Here is an 18,396-nt window from a genome sequence, read left to right as displayed (position 1 = left end):
ATGGTTAGATTGATTAGTTCCAAGTTTTAGAACCCGAAAAGCATTAGGGGCACACAAGTTTTGTTTTTAGGGTTATAGAACACATATTGGAAAGTATGTTGTAGTGTTATGGGTTTGAAAAACCAATAATTATTTGAATTTTTGTTCCAGATTTTAGAATTCGATATTGTAAAGGAGTATTTCGGGTTCTAAGTCTCGTCTCGGTAATGGTTAAATGTAATTACTTTGTTTGCTTTATACTTTATAGTTAGGTTTCTCATTGTTTTAATTATTATTTGACTCGTTTATAAAGTTACGTTACTTAAATAGCTAGAACTAAAGGTGGATCATCCCAAGCGGGTGGTCAAAGAGGGAGATCACATACCACCTACAACATCTTAGCATAGACAACAGGATGTCCCGCATGGCGCATGAGGAGTCGCATGCTAAGCCATCACCATAGCATGAGGAGGAGTAAGTTGAGCCAATAGCCACACCACCAGAACATGAAGTTGGAGATGTTGAACCAACTACCCAACCACTAGGACTGTTCATGGTTCTCTGAGAACCGAAGCTAACCAAGAACCGAACCGAAAACCGAACCGTTTAAGAACCGAACCTTTAAGAACCGAACCGAACTCGAACCTAAATTGAAAAACCGGTTCGGTAACCGAACCAAAATATCAACTACCAATTCAGGTTCGGTTCGGTTCGAACCATAGTATATCGGTTCGGTTCGGTTCGAACCATCTATAAATATGCATATTTTACCGAACTGGTTAACCAAAATTTGTAACTGGTTCGGTTCGGTTCGAACCATACTATTTCGGTTCGGTTCTCTCGAACCAAAATTTTGGTTCAGGTTCGGTTCGGTTCGGTTCAAGCAAAGAACCGAACCATGAACAGTCCTACCAACCACCTAGTAGACATCGTTTCCTAGCAGGCATGGGGACTTATGTCAATTTTGAGTAGCTACGCGCCTCGTTTGTGTGGAGGGCGCTCTAAAACAACTAAAATAATTATATATTTTAAATTTAAATATGAAACAAATCACTCTAAATTTGTAATGCTCGCCGATATATATATATATATATATATATATATATATTTAAAATAAAAGCTCGTTTAGAAAATCTTACTTTTATAACTAAAATTTATATTTATAATGTAAATTAATTTCTAAAATATACTGTATTATATGTACCAAAATCGATTACACATTATATTTATAAGTGTAATATACAAATTATACATTATGTAAATTTGAAATTGCAAAAGAAAACTCGCACTGCTATCTAATAAAGTAGAGTCCTTATTCTGGTTCACTCTAATTCAAAATTTATTCTCATAATGAGTCATACCATCAGTTTTCAAATATCTATATCTCAATAAAAAACTTTTTAATCTCAATAAAGAGAATTGCTATTTAGTAAGAACTAATATTGATCTCACGCTATGCACAGATAAAATAAGAATACTTTGTCGACACACATCAAACATTTTTCATATTTGCTCTCTCGTTTTTTTTAATACGTATATCACATATTTAAGTTTTTTTTTCTAATTCTAGTTACATTTGAATTCCATTTTTTTCTAACTTGTTATGCTTTGAATCAATATATTAAAACCATTTTAATTTTTTAAATGTGTATACGAAAACATAAAATACAAAATTTTTGAGTTAATTTCCAAATCAAACATTTAAAACTATTTGATATCAATCTTTTTAATGATATATTTGATATCATTTTGAACGTAAGATATTACATTCATTTTTTATTTATGTTATTATATAAACAATAACTAAACCATTACAAAAATACTTTGTTAGTATATATTTTAATGGTAGAGAAATCACAATTGTCTTTTATTAATTATTCTAATGTTATTAAAAATCATTAAATTTAAACTTAATACAATAGTTAATTTTGAAAAAAATCACGATTAACTTTTGTTAATTATTCTAATGTCATTAATAACCATTAAATACAACATTAATATATTAATTATTTTAAAAAATATGAAATTTTTTAATATTTAAATTAGTAGAAAATCAGAAAGTATAAATATGACATAATCTACCTAGTAATTATAGTATAAGAGAGAAAATTTATGAAGACAAATTTAAAATGAGAAGGATGACACTTATTAGAGTTATCCCTTTTATCGGAAATAGTATTACTATTGTATAGTAGTATTGTATATGACTATATGCGTGAAGGCTATGGTATCACCCATAAAAATGGGGACACGGTGTCCTCCAAATTTTTTGATATGAGATTACAAATATACCCCTTGAGCATTTTGCAATTTTTTTTGTCTTCTTCACATTGACCCCAAACCACGCCACCAGCTTCTTCATAGAAATATCATCTTCCCCCTACAACCACTGTGAACCCAAACTTAGCATCACCGTGAACCAATACCACTCAACCTTCCATTTTACTTCAGATCCAAAGTTTCCTTGGTTCTCAATAGACAAATTTTACAAATCAAATTTTATATCCATGAATGTACTTGCTCCATTAAGCAAAAACCAGAAGAAATAACATGAAATACATTGAAACCCCAAAGTCCAGAAAGAAATTGGAAAATTCAAACCCCAAAATCCATAAAGAAAAACTTAGAACTAAAACCCCAAAACCCTTATCAGGAGGGGGGGCACGGCGACGGAGGGTGCCTCTGAAATGCGACGCGGCGGCTGAGGTCAGAAAAAAAACCCATGGCGATGCGGTTTCCAGCGGCGGCAGCTCGGGACAGGGCCAAAACAGCGAGGAAATGTCTTCTTCACGGATCGAATCTCTTCATTTTCGCAGATCGAACCCAGATCTGGATTCTTTGTGCTCAACCCATATCAGTTTGACGGAGGCGCGAGCTTAATGTGATGAACAAAGAGTAACCCAGAGATGGAGAAGATGAAGATTGATCTAGTAGGAGGAAGAAGGAATTAGTTTGGTGGTGGCTGAGGGTGGTGTCATGGTGGTTCGGGTATGGCAGATTTGGTGGTGGTGAGAGGGAAGAAGATAGTGATGTTGGAGGTGGAGGAAGAAAGGGACTGTGGTGGCGTGTCTGGTGAGTTCGTGGGATTTTGGCTGTTTTAGAGGTTTCAGGGAGAGGATGGGGTTTGAAGATGGCTGAGAGGCTGGAGAAGTTCGGTTGCCGGCACAACACAAGCTCTCCACCAGGAAGAAGGATTTGGATGAGGCCAATCAAAACCAAGAAGTGGGATTTTTTTTTTTTACGAATGGCAGGGCACTTTAGTAAATAGACAAATTTAATATAAACCGTTTAAATATTTAATTAATGAATATATCTATAGTCTAAAATTGGTATACATACAATGTCCCCCTTTTTCTGAAAGTTTTTTTTTAGGGGACACCAGTGCACCCCTTTTATGGGTGACACCATAGTCGCCACCGAATATATGTATTGTATAAGTCTATAAGACATGATAAGTTAAGATTTCTTACCATTACTTTAGAAAATACAATGCACGAGCTAATTGTTTAGCAAAAATTCAGCTAAACCACTGCGATTTGGGGTCCACGGCGGCTACTATATAAATCAACACAAAATCACTCACACACACTGCTCTCAGTCTCACTCTCACTCTCTCTTTCTCTCTCTCTCTCTGCTCTGCGGCCATGGCGTCGTTATCTGCATCATCACTCTATCACTTCTCTACCATTTCACCTTCCAACAACACTCCCGACATTACCAAGATCTCTCAATCTCAATGCCTCCCTTTCCTCCCCTCTCACCGCTCCCATTCACTCCGGTACGTTCCATTTCCTTCTTTTTTTTTTTCCCATCAATTTAGGTTTTTGCAGTCAACATAGCTATGCTCTCTCCATAAACTCAACTGGGTCGGTCGCAATTTTTAATTTTTCTTCTGCGTTCTCAGAAAGGCTCTTTCTTTATTACCAAGGGGAAATCAATCACCAAGCACCAAGATATCTGCTTCATTAACAGGTTACTTACTTGCTACTTAGTTTTATGCTTGGTATTTTGAAGAAGGCAAATGAGTTTAATTTCTATGCACCGACGGTTAACCAATCAGATTATAACCATGCGAGAAATTTTGTTTTTTTATTTTATTTAATTTCATTATTTTTTTTGTATGTAGTGAAATTTTCGTTTTTGGTTTTATGCAATTTTATGCAATGGCAGATGTTTCACCGAGTGTGTTGGTGGAGGAGCAGCAGCTCCAAAAGGGAGAAACTTGGTCTGTTCACAAGTTTGGTGGGACATGTATGGGAAGCTCCCAGAGAATAAAGAATGTTGGGGACATAGTTCTTGAGGATGATTCGGAGAGGAAGTTGGTGGTTGTCTCTGCAATGTCTAAGGTGACTGATATGATGTATGAGCTTATCAACAAGGCGCAATCGCGTGACGAGTCTTATGTATCTTCGTTGGACGCGGTTTTGGAGAAGCATAGTTTGACTGCACATGACTTACTTGATGGGGATGGACTTGCTACTTTCTTGTCTCAATTGCATCATGACATCAGTAACCTGAAGGCGATGCTTCGCGCAATATATATAGGTTATAGTTACATCAGCTTTTTATCCGCATTCAATACTCTGTTCCTTTTTTTATTAAATTTTGGATCCTAAATCTTTTGTTTTTTTGTATTTGTTTATCTTATTTTCTTATTGAAGTTATTTCTATATCTTTTAGATATCCTCGTTAGTATCTTGGATGTTATTTTCATGTTGTCCTTGTTTCTTATTAAGTTGGCATGGATGGTTTTCACTTTTTGGTGTCTTATGCACATTGTAATTGTGTTGGTGTATATGTATATTTCATTATAATAGGGCTGAAAGCAGTTAGCTAGAGAATACTATGCTTGGATGGTTAAATTATTATTATTTAGGAAAAAGGGGTGTTCTGATTTGTCATCATTTGGGAACAGAGCATTTGTTCTACTGTAAAAATGGCGAATTCTTTCTGTTGTTCTTTGTTTGTGATTCAATCATCAATAAGAAAAGCATCTCTCTCTCTCTCTCTCTCCTTTCAGTCCTTTGTATTCTCAGTAATCTCTGTGAAATATCATATTTTGTCATTATTCATTGATCAACTATCACATTGGATGAAGACACATGATGGTTTTATATTGTATTTTTAAATACTCTTAGTAAGTTTTTTATAGTGCAAATCATTAGCTTATGTTTTGGTCACCATTGTGTAATAACGTATCATTTTGGTCCATGATGCTCATATCAAAGAATTAGTTGATTATGAATCCTCAGTCAAAATGTTGATGTCCAAATGCTTTTATTTTCATTATGTTGGTGACCGAGATATAGAGATATACAAGGGAGAGAAGGAGCAGAAGTAGTGAAGTTACATTTGCTGAGCATGTTGTTTACTGGGAACCATTTTGTACAACTGCTTCTTAGGACACGAGTTTGTGATTTGGGAAGATAGGAGGTGGTCTTCGATGAAGTACTAGGGTTGAAGATAAACCTGTCTTACATTAGCACCTTGGTGCTTTCATCCTGCTTGTGGTGGTGAACTAACTAGTTGTATTGTTGCCCTAAAGTTTACTCCAATGACACTTGCACTCCCTATATTATCTTAAAAGCATTAACTTCCCTTCTATCCCACAATGTTGTGCTTTTTATATATCAATAAATAGAATCTCATAATTTCCCTGAAGGAAATAAAAAATAAGCAGTAACTCCAAATATGAGCTTGTATGTGAATTGTATCTGACTTTAAATTGATAGCGTCATTATAAGTTCATGATGTAACTTAAATCTAACACTATATGAGAAATTCAAACTAGCATTGTAAGCTTATGCAGTAAAAGTAAATCATAAAGACTTTAGCCAAATCACAAAAGTACAACAAAGTTCCATAGTAGGGAGGTTAGTGTTTTTTTTATTTTTTATAATGAAGGGGGTGAGTGTCATTGGACTAAACTTGAAGCGATATGATGTGGGTATTATTTATATCTTAATTTATAATTAGAGATAGTAGTTTATATGTTAGATTACTCGAGAGCTTTGCCCTTTTACTTTAACCTGAATGACATACAATAATAGTTGTCCTATAAAAATATGGAGGTACTACTTCTCATAGTTAAGCCAGAAGCATTCAAAATGAATAGTCATATTTTTATCCAATACTCTGGCTATTAGTTGTGCAGATGCAGCTGATTCCTTGACTGTTTGTCTTACTTTTATATCTGAATTAAAACTAACTCCTTCTAGCTATCACCGAGTCTTGATTAAAACAGTTGTTATATTATCTAAAGTAAAAGCCGTACATTTTGAAAATGGTGCCTACATTGTTTCCTAAAATGAATTTATTCGTTAAGAAATAACGCCTTCAGCCAGACTAACATTCTTAATATCTTGCAGCTGGTCATGCAACAGAGTCCTTTACAGATTTTGTCGTAGGACACGGGGAATTATGGTCTGCCCAGATGTTATCTCTAGTTATTAGGAAGGTCTGTTGTTTTACTTAAAAAGATCTGCTCTTCTCCCTTTATTTATCTGTATTGAGCTGATTGCATCATGCTTCTCTTTTGATTCTGTAGAATGGGGCTGATTGCAAGTGGATGGATACTAGGGATGTCCTCATTGTGAATCCTACTAGTTCTAATCAAGTTGATCCTGACTATTTGGAATCTGAGAAAAGACTTGAAACATGGTTCTCTTTGAATCCATGCAAGGTCATCATTGCCACTGGATTCATTGCAAGCACACCTCAAAAAATTCCAACTACGCTGAAGAGAGATGGAAGTGACTTCTCAGCTGCAATTATGGGTGCTCTATTTAGGGCTCGTCAGGTCACAATTTGGACAGACGTTGATGGTGTGTATAGTGCAGATCCTAGAAAAGGTTTGTGCCGCTCATTATTTATGTGTTAGTTAAACAGCGAGTGGATTATGAGAATTTTTTTTATACAACCAAGATGAAGATCTACCTCTGCTCCTTTTGTTGTGTATTTTAATTGCTTAACATGAAGTATTGATTCAGTACCAACAATGATATCTTTTGCAGTTAGTGAGGCTGTGATTTTGAAGACGTTGTCTTATCAAGAGGCATGGGAAATGGTGAGTTGGACTCTGGAAAGCCTCTACGCCCCTTGTGCTCACAAAAATTAAGGAGATTAACTTTGAAACTTCCTCTTGTGCAGTCTTATTTTGGTGCAAATGTTTTACATCCTCGCACAATAATTCCTGTGATGCAATATGGCATACCAATCTTAATAAGGAATATCTTCAACCTCTCTGCTCCTGGAACAAAGATCTGCCATCCTTCTGTTAATGATAATGAAGATATGATGAACGTGAAAAATTTTGTCAAAGGATTTGCAACTATTGATAACTTGGCTCTCATCAATGTTGAGGGGTGAGTCATAGCTTGCAGTCACTTTAGACGAAGAATAGTTCACATTCTTGCTGCTTGATGGTTTCAATTTAATTTAAGATATTCTCTAACCTACGTTAATCATTCAAATTATAGATGCCAATGCACTTTTCTTTCTTGCTGTTTTCTTTGTGCAGAACTGGAATGGCTGGTGTTCCAGGTACAGCCAGTGCTATTTTTGGTGCTGTAAAAGATGTTGGAGCTAATGTTATAATGATATCTCAGGTGCACTTATAATCTCCACCTTTTCTAGTTGTCCACATAGATATATAAGAAATTGTAGTCATCATTAACAGCATTTATGCAGGCTAGTAGTGAGCATTCTATATGCTTTGCTGTGCCTGAGAAGGAAGTAAAAGCTGTTGCTGAGGCATTGCAATCTAGATTTCGTCATGCTTTGGATAACGGTCGTCTTTCTCAGGTGCTAAATCCAATTCTACTTCAATCGAATGCAAGTTTCAGTTTTATTGTTAAGACTTAACTGAATCATTTCATTTCTTCTGTCTAAATTAGTATATGCAATTGAAATTTTAAGCTTAATATATATTTTTTGTTACCTTTATAACATTCTAAATTATGTGGTGCCTCTCAGGTTGCGATTATCCCAAATTGTAGCATTCTGGCTGCTGTTGGTCAGAAAATGGCTAGCACTCCTGGAGTGAGTGCCACCCTTTTCAATGCATTGGCCAAGGTTAGAAAATTATGCTTATCATATTGTTATGAGTTATGACAAGATACTGAGTTTGTTAGAGTTTTTGGCATATTTTGTTATTTCTTTTCACTTGTTTATGATCAAACTTGTTATTATAAACAGGCCAATATAAATGTCCGTGCTATAGCGCAAGGTTGTTCTGAGTACAATATTACTGTTGTTCTTAAACGAGAGGATTGTGTAAAAGCTTTACGGGCTGTGCATTCCAGATTTTATCTCTCAAGAACCACCATAGCAATGGGCATTATTGGACCTGGTTTAATTGGGAGCACACTACTTGACCAGCTAAGAGATCAGGTACAGTTTCCATAGATAATTTTGCTTCTTTTGGTTATATCCTGTACTTATATTTTGTTGTTCCTTTTACTGTCCTTTTTGTGAAATTAATTACATGTTTTTCTAATGTACAATTTTTAATAACAGATGATTTTCTTTATTTTTGAAATTGCATTGCAGTAGTTGCAACTTTCTGTTTTACAACTAAAAATACAGTTTTTTTGAAAAGGCAAGTGAAAAATGTTTGACTACGTGCAAATTACTAGGATTTTGCTAGTTGTGAGGGGCTCCAGCCATGGATTGCTTATATTAAATGGTCATAAGTTCAAACCTTATTTCTACTACCATAGCAAAAGAAGGTGCACATCATTGTAGGAAATGAGGGTTTTCACTTCCAGTAAAAGCTTTTAACTGATTTTTAAATAGTTGGCACCACATTGTTCACTGCTAATGTGAAATTTTTTACAATTAGTGAATCACAGTTAAATCCTTCTCGAAATTGTTTTTGAAATGCAAGTTCTGAAGTTGTATGATGAGACCACCCTATAGCCCCATACCAGACAGTGGTTGAAGTCAAGGGTCCAATGTTAGAGCATTTAAGTAATGGCCCCAAGATACGGAAAGGTATAGTCTACAAGGAGGAAAAGAGGGACATGAGGAATGTTGAAATTAAGTGGGGCCGTGAGGAATGTGGAGAATGGAGTTGGTTTTGAAGAGGGGTTTGGGGAATGGAGAGAGAAAAAAACTGGAACAATGGGAATTGGCCTAGGGCTTGGGCAGGGAGTCAGCTTCCACAAGCTGCTGCTTATTTTTTTCTCTTATTTTCCTTGTTATACATATTATACTGTTTCATTCTTACTTCCACTGGTATTATCCTTGAGATGTTTAGATGTTTAACTTTGGCACTCACAAGTATCTTCAATTCTCACTTTACATATCTAGTGAGAGAATTTATTGTGAGAGATGAGAGGAGTAAGTATTCACCATTAAATCGAACTATGAATAGTCAAGATTAAACATAAAGCCATGTTACCATTAAATAACTTTTAATCTGGACTATCCATACGGTCAAAATTTAATGTTCTCACCTCTCATTATAAGTTATCTCACTTGATATGCCCCTATACACACACACACGGGATCAATGATGAGCATTTTACAGTCCCATGCTTAAATCTGCTGCTGGCAATGGCATGCTAAGCATAGTGAAATATGTGGCAAGTTCATGCAACAACTCTTTCAATGCAGGCCTCAATTCTGAAAGAAGAATTTAACATTGATTTACGTGTAATGGGCATACTTGGTTCAAAGTCAATGCTTCTTAGTGATTGGTAAGTCAAATAACTCTGAACTATTTTAACTTTACTCTCTTTTTTTCTTTTTGAGAAGTACTATTGCTTATTATATTATCATTTATTTTAGTTAGATAAAAGAATAATATTATAAGGAACAACAAGGTAGAAGCGAATTTCCTGAAAGAAAATCAAATGATGGCAAAAGAAAACAAAAAAAATCAACAACAAATATCTTTTCAATCCTTTCACTCGTCGAATGAGGAAAATTCCTAAAAGAAACTGAAACCATGAAAAGAACTAAAGAGATAGAATGAGTACAATTCTTGCCCGACGTAAGTTGATTGGAATGTTTCCCCTTTAAAATATCTAATCGTTCTTTTTTCTGGAAAAAAAGAAAAAGACACCATAGAGCATATAAGGAAAATAGCCATAACATTTTACCTGCTAGATCCTGTGAACTTAATTGACATTTTATTCTCCAAGCCTTATGGATAAGCGTAGTTTGACAAAAAATGAAGATGTGAAATGCTACACACATGTTTCTATTATCCAGTTTTCTTTTTATTCTTCTTGAAGAGGTTTTATCCATTGTTGAGGTGGACCCATTTCTTCTTTCTTTTAGTTGGCCATAGAAACCTGATTATTCTTTTACCTAATTACTTTTGGGGAGCCATGGTTCTTGGTATCGATGATTTCAGGACTTTTACTTTGGTTTGATGGCTCTCTCACTAAGAATTATGAAATTCATCTATTGACAAGAGTAATCCTTTGGCCAATACATGATCATGGAGCTACACCCATAGAATGCATCGTGTGATTTGTTAGTTATGACATTGGCTATCCACATTCCACAGTCTTTAGAAAGTTGGTTCTTGTTCATTTATTATATACTCCAGTTGCTCTATGCAGGGGCATTGACTTAGCTAGATGGAGAGAACTTCGAGATGAAAGCGGAGAAGTTGCTAATTTGGAAAAATTTGTTCAACATGTGCATGGAAATCATTTTATACCTAACACAGCAATAGTGGACTGCACAGCTGATTCGGTCATTGCTGGCCATTACTATGATTGGTTGCGCAAAGGAATACATGTAGTTACCCCCAATAAAAAGGCAAATTCAGGACCACTTGATCAGGTAATGCAATCCATATTTGTCTTTTTGTTGGATATAATGTTTTTGGTTGTTTTTTACTTTACTCCTGTAACTAGTGCTGTAGGTTTTTGAAATCCCAAACCTATTTTTCATCATATAATCTGCTGGTAAATGGAAATTCCCATTCATTAACTTTAGGTTTTCTGTGTTTTTATTTGAAAAACAAATCAGTTAAAGGAAAGAAAAAAAATTTGATTTTAATTTTGCTTGAAAAGATAAACCCCATCATTACATTATCAAAGAAAGGTAATCTGGACAGGCAACTTTTACTCTTTTATTCATCATTTGTACCCCCCATCCATTGTCTGTCTTTGTCACAAAATAAAAGGAAAAAACTTATCCTAGGGGCTAGTGGAATGAGGACTTATCCTATGTTGCGCTGTTTTTGCATCAATCATATGGGTTAGTGGCACAAGTGTTCTATCAGGGTCTCACGCTGAGAAATTAGGACTTCAAATAATTAATTTGAGAGTAAAAGCGAGTATTTACGCTTATAACTTGTCTCACTTAAATTTGGATGTCAACTTGTCTTCAACATGTTCTCCTATGCATCTTTCATTATATTTTGGCATTTTGGAAATTGTTATTGTTACAGTTATGCTGAGTGATGTTTCATTGATTTACTTAGATCCTACTAGAGTCTGCCTTCAAAGTATATTGTTAACGTAAACTGGAACAGTGAATAGCACTAGCAATTGAGCTGATGATCATTTGCTACTTTGCCAGTGCTTCCTTTCTTTAATCTCTGGCAGCTGCTGCTAGCAATTGTTGTTGATTTGTAGTCACTACTAATTTGAGGCTTTGTCTCAACTTGCCTTTCTAAATCCAGTATTTGAAGTTAAGAGCTCTTCAGAGGCAATCCTATACGCACTACTTTTATGAAGCAACTGTTGGAGCTGGTCTGCCCATTGTCAGCACTTTACGTGGCCTCCTTGAAACTGGAGACAGAATATTGCAAATTGAAGGCATCTTCAGGTTTGCTTTGAATTCTTATTTCTCTTTCTTTGTCTTAATCCAATGGCTTGCCCCAGATCCTCTTGCGCACTCAATGTCATTGTCTGCTCTAGCAAATTATCCATTTTGAATAGAATTGTTTTTAAAACATTTCAAGAATTATCTATGTCTGTTACCATAAGGTGTTTCCTGTGGCTCTGCAGTGGGACTTTGAGTTACATCTTTAATAACTTCAAAGATGGCCGGGCTTTTAGTGAGGTAGTTCAGGAAGCAAAGGAAGCGGGTTATACTGAGCCGGATCCAAGGGATGATCTATCTGGAACAGATGTTGCTAGAAAGGTACAATATACAGTACTGAACATTTTATTGTCTAATGTTGTAGTTGTACTTTGGGGATTTCTGAGTTTAAATTTTGTAACGGGTTTGTGATTAGGACTGTAATTTAAAAGATCAAAGTATTTGGCTCTTTGACATTCACTTGGCTAAACACTTTGAAGCTTGAAATTAGTTGCTGGCTTGAAATTAAATATGATCTGCATCTACATATCAACCTATCGAGTATCTGAATTCAAGCTCAAATATGATATTTTTAAAATTTTGAAATACTAATACCATTAAAAGATTTAAAACATATTAAACCTTGAACTTGCACACTAACCTTGTAAAGTCAAACAAATAGTTATGGACGAGAGTTCTCCAAACTGAGCTTGTTTCTAAAGTGAATAAGAGTGTTTCTGCTATTGCTTTAATCATAGTAGTCAATCCCTAGACAATAAATAGGAATAGTGAGCAAGAGAATATTTGACTGGGGAAATAGTATGGTAAGGCAGTAGGCATGTTGCATAATTTCATGATAGATAGTTGGAATGTGTAGGCTTTAATCACTGTGTCTATTTTGGTTCATGATAGCATTTTTATGCTTCATGTAATCCTCAACATCCTGAAGCTCTGTGGTTCTGCAGGTGATAATTCTTGCTAGGGAATCTGGTTTAAAGCTAGAACTATCTAATATACCTGTTGAAAGCCTAGTGCCCGAACCACTACAAGTAAGAACGATTTTTTTTAACTATGCAGTTCTTAGTTTTAGTGTGTAGCATTTTACTTGACATGGATGTTTGGTGATTTTGTGCAGGCTTGTGCATCAGCTCAGGAATTTATGCAACGGCTACCGGAATTCGACCAGATGTTTGCAAAGAAACTAGAAGAAGCTGAGAACGCTGGGGAAGTGAGTAACTCTTTAAGACAGTTTTTATTCCCTGTTAAAGTAACTAAAAGAAAATTTGCATTAACGACTTCATCCATGCATATGATTCATTCACATTATGATTGATAGTTATAAATTTCATCATACCATGTGATACACATTCTTTTATTGAATTCAAAATTTAAGGCTACAACTTACAAGCCAAGGAAAATAAGGTTGAACCTTTGCCTTAGAGTGCTCTAAAGGAGAGTTGGGGGAAAATATTTGGTAGACAAAGTAGCATGGCTTAGTATGTGTCTATCAACACACTCTTTTAAACACACTCTTTTTAACACACTCTCCTATCCATAGACCATGATTAAAGTAAAAAGGGTAGCGATTGGCTGCTCTTGTCTGTATCTTTTGCTATGTACACTACAATAATACTGTTAATTGTTGTATATTTCATGATGGCTTCTTTCTCTGTCTTCCCTCTCCTTTTAATTTCTTATACACAACTTTGAGCTTGTTATGTTTGAACTTGGAAGGTGTTGAGATACGTCGGAGTGGTGGACGTGACCAGTAAAAAGGGAGTTGTAGAGCTGCGAAGATACAAGAAAGATCATCCATTTGCTCAATTGTCTGGATCAGATAACATTATTGCATTTACTACAAGAAGGTACAAGGATCAGCCTCTGATAGTTCGTGGTCCTGGAGCCGGTGCTCAAGTCACAGCTGGTGGAATATTTAGTGACATTTTACGACTTGCCTCATATCTTGGTGCGCCATCATAGGTGTCTTATGCTGCAAGCATTCATAAATTTTGTATTATCTAAAGTTTGCTCTCTCTTTTTTTTTTTTTTTTTGATAAGCAAAGTTTGCTCTCTTGATTTGCTTGGTAGGATTCCCTTACCTTTTATTTGGAAGATTAATAAGGGAATGAACGGAATGTTGAAATCTTGTCATTGTCAAATAGACATTTAATAATCTTGTTGCTGCCATAATATTTCACAAAAGCAAACCTTCTACAGAGGAAAAAAATAAATAAAAACCCTCAAATTGAATCTTAAATTAACCAGAACATAATTTTCTTTTTTAAAGATTGCCTACGAAAATTTGTCTAAAAATTCCGTTAAAGCTCACTAGTGAATGCACGGTGTGACACTCCACCAGTTGCATTAAATTAGACTATCCTAAGTGCATGAATCTCAAATTTGGTGTCATATATGAAGCAAGATAGAGAAGACGCTAAAGCATATGAGCACTGTATAGATCAGCTAACACGGGTTTCTAGCTTAAACATAGTCGTCAGGATTTGAGTCATTGTGTATGCAATTGTGTGCATTAATGATCTTTTATTTTTTATTCTTACATTACGATATGTAATTAGTGTCAAGCAACCATTTTATTGAAAAGCTAAATTAAATAAATTGCTCGTTTCAATCTCAAGAAACATTTTCAATCTCGAAACCTTGTAAATGTTTCATGCCTTGAATAGGTTGTCATCTTTCCTAAAAGAATATATATTTAGTTCATGCAAGAACTTTTGTAGTTAGTTGACATCCACTTATAATTCAAATTGTAATGTCCTCACAACTATTGGGGTCCTCACAAAATGCTTGCCATCTGTCCATGTTAGGCTCCCAAATCTGTAACCACTATGCAATTTTTGAGTTGAATTGAAACTGACATTGAAGGTAAGCACTCTGATTTCTGAATTGAAACACAAAATTTGAGGTTCAACTCTCACTTTTATGCCATAAGGAGCCTTCACTAGAGCTTTGTACAATGCAGTTATGTTTCCCACGTTTGTCACTGTTCTCATCACTGTTGTAGCCCTCTTCAGGTTTGGAACTGATATGGAAGGAATGTTAAGGTTCAGTGCTTGGTGTTCTTCTTTCTTACAACTTGTGGTGGTCTTGGTCACTTTGCTAATGGATGCACTATTGTGACCCATGGAACATAGGAATTGGATATAATCCTCAGTGGTGATATTATATATGAGTCCTGGATCCATTGCTTTGTTGGGATTCACATGCCCTCCCCCAATATCAAATGGATCTGCTGACTTCGGTGTGGAACCCTCTTCAGATATTAAGCCTCCATCAGTTCCAGTTTGGGAGGCTGCATTTTTCAATGATATGCATACAAACTAGTTACTTTCAATAAATACAACATAAAGATTAACATGTTTGAATCAACTTATTTTTCAACGAATCAATTCTGGTATCGAGTTTCTCCCCGGAATCGATTCTGGTTTTAGAATCACATGGTTCACCAAAATGCACTCACCTGTTGTTACCAAAGCTGATCTTATGGCAGCAGGTGACCAAGTTGGGTGTTTGGATTTGATGAGAGCTGCTATTCCTGCTACATGGGGACAAGACATTGAAGTTCCAGATAAGAATGCAAATCCACTGCTCTTTGAAGTGCCCTCTGGTGGAAATGCAGCCAAAATGTCCACACCTGGTGCAGCTATGTCAGGCTGCCTCCATTAATCATCCACAGAGTACAAGTAAATGATTAAATCATATATTTGAAAACCGAGTAAAAGCAATGTGCATTATAAGGTTAGGCTATACCTTAAGCACCGTCGGGGACATGCTACTAGGTCCTCTAGATGAGAAAGATGCAACTCGCGGAGATACCCATTTTCCAATCACAGTCTTTGGAAAACTTAGACTTGCAGTTGGAAACCTGCTACATGAGCTTAAGATTATTACTAATTTTAACTCAAAATGAACTTCCAAAAGCCAATGTTTTCAATCTATGCATGTTTCCTCACCTTGATCTTCTAATATAAGTTAATAATTGTGTCCCCACTTCATAATCTACCTTGATACATGGAATCAAACCACATTGATTGAGTCCATCATCATGATATTGTGCATAGATGAGTCCAACTCCTCCAGCTTCCTTCACAGCAAGTGATGCCGAAACAATATCCTGTTGATTTGATACTGAAAAGCATAGAACAATTTTGCCTGCTGCCAATGTTTCATTCAGACTTCCAGACTGACAATCCTTGCTTAAAAGGAAGACATGGCCAGTTGATATAAAATGTGCAAAATTTGTATGAACATAATTGGGAAAATTGAGATTGAAGACGGAAAAGAGGACTCACGCTAAATAATCAGATGGGTCAAGAGCAACTCTTTCGGAGTATGTTAGGCCAACAGTTCCAAGGTTATGTTTTACAGCATCAATGGATTGTCCCTACATTATATTAATATTTACATCTTGTGTTAGCTGAGCTGATAGCATTTTTCACAAGCTTGAAATTGAAAATATATATGGGATTTGGCTCCTATAAAGTTAGAAATTCACTTTAGAGGGTAAAGTAAGTCATCACAGACATTGATTAGGAAATCAACGGTTGTGACTATGATCATATATTTGCATATGTATAACACAATGTGATGACTTCCTTTCCTCTATAACTACCTCACTTTAGAGGAGCCAAATCCATATATCTGATATTATGAAATATATGGAAATTTGTCGAAGTTTCCCTATATTCCAATTTTGTTAATATTATCTTTAGTTGCAGAGATATAATATCAAAATTACATATCATACATATTTACTAATCCCACTAGAGAAATTAGTTTCTCCTATACCAAGATTCTCCTATACTTGATATGAAAATAGTTGTAGCATACCCACACAGTTAGGTTATTTCCAAGTGTAATGGCTGCTGTGAAGACCCTGTCTATTGTGGTAGCTGCAACTGCAAGGATCCAAGGTGCAGTGTTTGTAACGGTCTGAGACATGGGGCCAGAATTCCCAGCTGAACAGACAACTGTGATTCCTTTTGCAGTTGCATGGAAGGAACCAATTGCTATTGTGTCTCTTTGATCAACATAGGAAAACACAGGAATGCCAACCCCAAGAGAAACAGTTAAGACATCCACCCCATCATGTATAGCCATGTCAAATGCTTTCAGGATATCAGCATCACTGCAAGATCCAACAGAAATGTCCCAACAAACCTTGTAGATAGCTAAGTGAGCCAAAGGTGCTCCTCCTCTGGCTAAACCAGATGCAAGTCCTCTGTAATTTGCATCCCCTACAAAATACCCTGCGGCTGTTGAAGCTGTATGTGTTCCATGGCCAATAGCATCGCGAGCTGAAAGATATTCACTAGTGCCATTTCCATGGATGAGCTTCTTAGTATGATCATGCATTCCTTTCAAGAACCATCTGGCACCTATTATCTTCTTGTTGCAGTTGGTGGAGTTGAAGTTCTCTCCCACTTGACAAGCTCCTTTCCACCTTGATGGGATTTCTCCCATTGCTTCATCATTGAAACTTGAAGACTCTGGCCATATCCCTTCAAGAATCATGTTTATCATAGGCTACATTGCCATTTTCAAGTACTAGCTTGGATATTTGTAAGAAACTAAAAACAACAACAAGCAGCCTTATCCTACTAAGTTAGATTGACTTGTGGATTACTACACACCTGTCGTGTTTGATCCACATATTAAAAATATCGACCAATTTTACGTTGGCTGCTGAAAGCCTAACACAACCTTTTCCCTTTATCCGGGCTTAGAACCAACTATGGAAACATAGGCGAAGTTTGCTTGTATATTTGTAAGAGGATAATTGTTACCTGTGTCTATAACACCTATGATGGTTCCTTCACCTAAGTTGCTTCCAGTGAAAACAGTTTTTGAGGAGGAATGATGAATCCCTATGAAGTCCCAGCTTCTGGTTGTATGGAGTCGGTGAATGCGGTTTGGAATCACAGAAACAACCCCGGGACACTCTGTCACATTGTAGATAGGTTTTAAAAGGTGCTGAAAAGGGTAGAATAACAAGCTTAATTAAAGCAAGGATCATACTTTCTATTTCCTCTGCTTGAGATTTTGTCAATCTTGCAGCAAACCCTGAAAATCCATGCTTATAGCTATAAAGAATGGAACTCTTTGCAGCTTCTTTGCTTTAGAACAAAAGAAGACATTCACATCTATTGTTATTTCCTTGGTTCTTACAATATCAGCTCTATTGCAAAATCAATATGATTGGAAAGCATACCTTCCTAGGAGTGAAGATAACATTTGGTGGTGATACTTTTTAGTACTTTCTGGATTATGGTACATCTTATCTCCCATGTATACAATATGCACCTGGAAGCATTCTTTTAATATTTGACTGTGCTCAAATGACAAATATTATTCACATGAATAGACATGTATATTAAAGCTGAACCACAAACTAAGTTACACTCACTGAGCTTGTTGTTTCTGCAAATTTCTGAGAGAAGACCAGAAAGTTTTGCAGTAAAAGAAGAGCACAAATAGCAAGCAATTGGCCCTTTTCTGCACATCTCCAGTTTCTTGAATTGTTATCCATTATCTAATCAGAGGAAAGATTCAGTGGCTTCCCAAATTCTTAAAAACACACAAAGTTGGTACAAATTCTCCCATTTTATAAGGCTTCTGTACTCTCAGTAT

At 35.9% G+C, this 18,396-nt stretch overlaps 2 protein-coding genes across 3 annotated transcripts; one reads left to right on the top strand and one right to left on the bottom strand.

Annotated features, from left to right (window-relative positions):
* The first annotated feature begins 3,428 nt into the window (after positions 1–3,428).
* On the top strand, positions 3,429–13,938 carry LOC130713812 (bifunctional aspartokinase/homoserine dehydrogenase, chloroplastic-like). Its single transcript, XM_057563620.1, has 18 exons — positions 3,429–3,757; positions 3,884–3,951; positions 4,150–4,524; positions 6,348–6,436; positions 6,527–6,830; positions 6,993–7,045; positions 7,129–7,343; positions 7,499–7,586; positions 7,669–7,782; positions 7,954–8,052; positions 8,176–8,370; positions 9,598–9,680; positions 10,554–10,779; positions 11,627–11,772; positions 11,955–12,090; positions 12,714–12,797; positions 12,884–12,976; positions 13,483–13,938. Exons 1-18 carry the CDS (start codon positions 3,624–3,626, stop codon positions 13,726–13,728), a joined length of 2,748 nt encoding a protein of 915 aa, XP_057419603.1. The 5' UTR covers positions 3,429–3,623; the 3' UTR covers positions 13,729–13,938.
* A 310-nt stretch (positions 13,939–14,248) lies between these two features.
* LOC130713813 (subtilisin-like protease SBT3.9) lies at positions 14,249–18,396 on the bottom strand. 2 transcript variants are annotated; one of them, XM_057563621.1, is made up of 10 exons: positions 18,173–18,396; positions 17,978–18,069; positions 17,785–17,882; positions 17,553–17,708; positions 16,597–17,267; positions 16,059–16,150; positions 15,720–15,962; positions 15,517–15,634; positions 15,227–15,419; positions 14,249–15,058 (listed from the first exon to the last, which is right to left on the bottom strand). In XM_057563621.1, exons 1-10 carry the CDS (start codon positions 18,293–18,295, stop codon positions 14,502–14,504), a joined length of 2,343 nt encoding a protein of 780 aa, XP_057419604.1. In that variant the 5' UTR covers positions 18,296–18,396; the 3' UTR covers positions 14,249–14,501. The 2 variants fall into 2 exon arrangements, with proteins under 2 accessions (XP_057419604.1, XP_057419605.1); XM_057563622.1 differs by having other exon boundaries at positions 15,517–15,631; positions 18,173–18,395.

Source organism: Lotus japonicus, chromosome 4 (assembly GCF_012489685.1).
Source record: "Lotus japonicus ecotype B-129 chromosome 4, LjGifu_v1.2".
Classification (NCBI taxonomy): domain Eukaryota; kingdom Viridiplantae; phylum Streptophyta; class Magnoliopsida; order Fabales; family Fabaceae; genus Lotus; species Lotus japonicus.
Note: the sequence above shows the minus strand (reverse complement) of the source record. Positions and strands in the feature narration are given on the sequence as shown.

Excerpts from the sequence above, each read along its gene's own strand:
- LOC130713812 (XM_057563620.1), top strand. The coding sequence starts at position 3,624 with ATGGCGTCGTTATCTGCATCATCACTCTATCACTTCTCTACCATTTCA. Across the intron at positions 6,831-6,992 it reads TAGTGCAGATCCTAGAAAAG|TTAGTGAGGCTGTGATTTTG; the intron begins GTTTGTGCCGCT and ends TATCTTTTGCAG. Across the intron at positions 9,681-10,553 it reads TCAATGCTTCTTAGTGATTG|GGGCATTGACTTAGCTAGAT; the intron begins GTAAGTCAAATA and ends TGCTCTATGCAG.
- LOC130713813 (XM_057563621.1), bottom strand. The coding sequence starts at position 18,295 with ATGGATAACAATTCAAGAAACTGGAGATGTGCAGAAAAGGGCCAATTG. Across the intron at positions 18,070-18,172 it reads TTGCAGAAACAACAAGCTCA|GTGCATATTGTATACATGGG; the intron begins GTGAGTGTAACT and ends GAATGCTTCCAG. Across the intron at positions 15,420-15,516 it reads TGTCCCCGACGGTGCTTAAG|CCTGACATAGCTGCACCAGG; the intron begins GTATAGCCTAAC and ends TAATGGAGGCAG.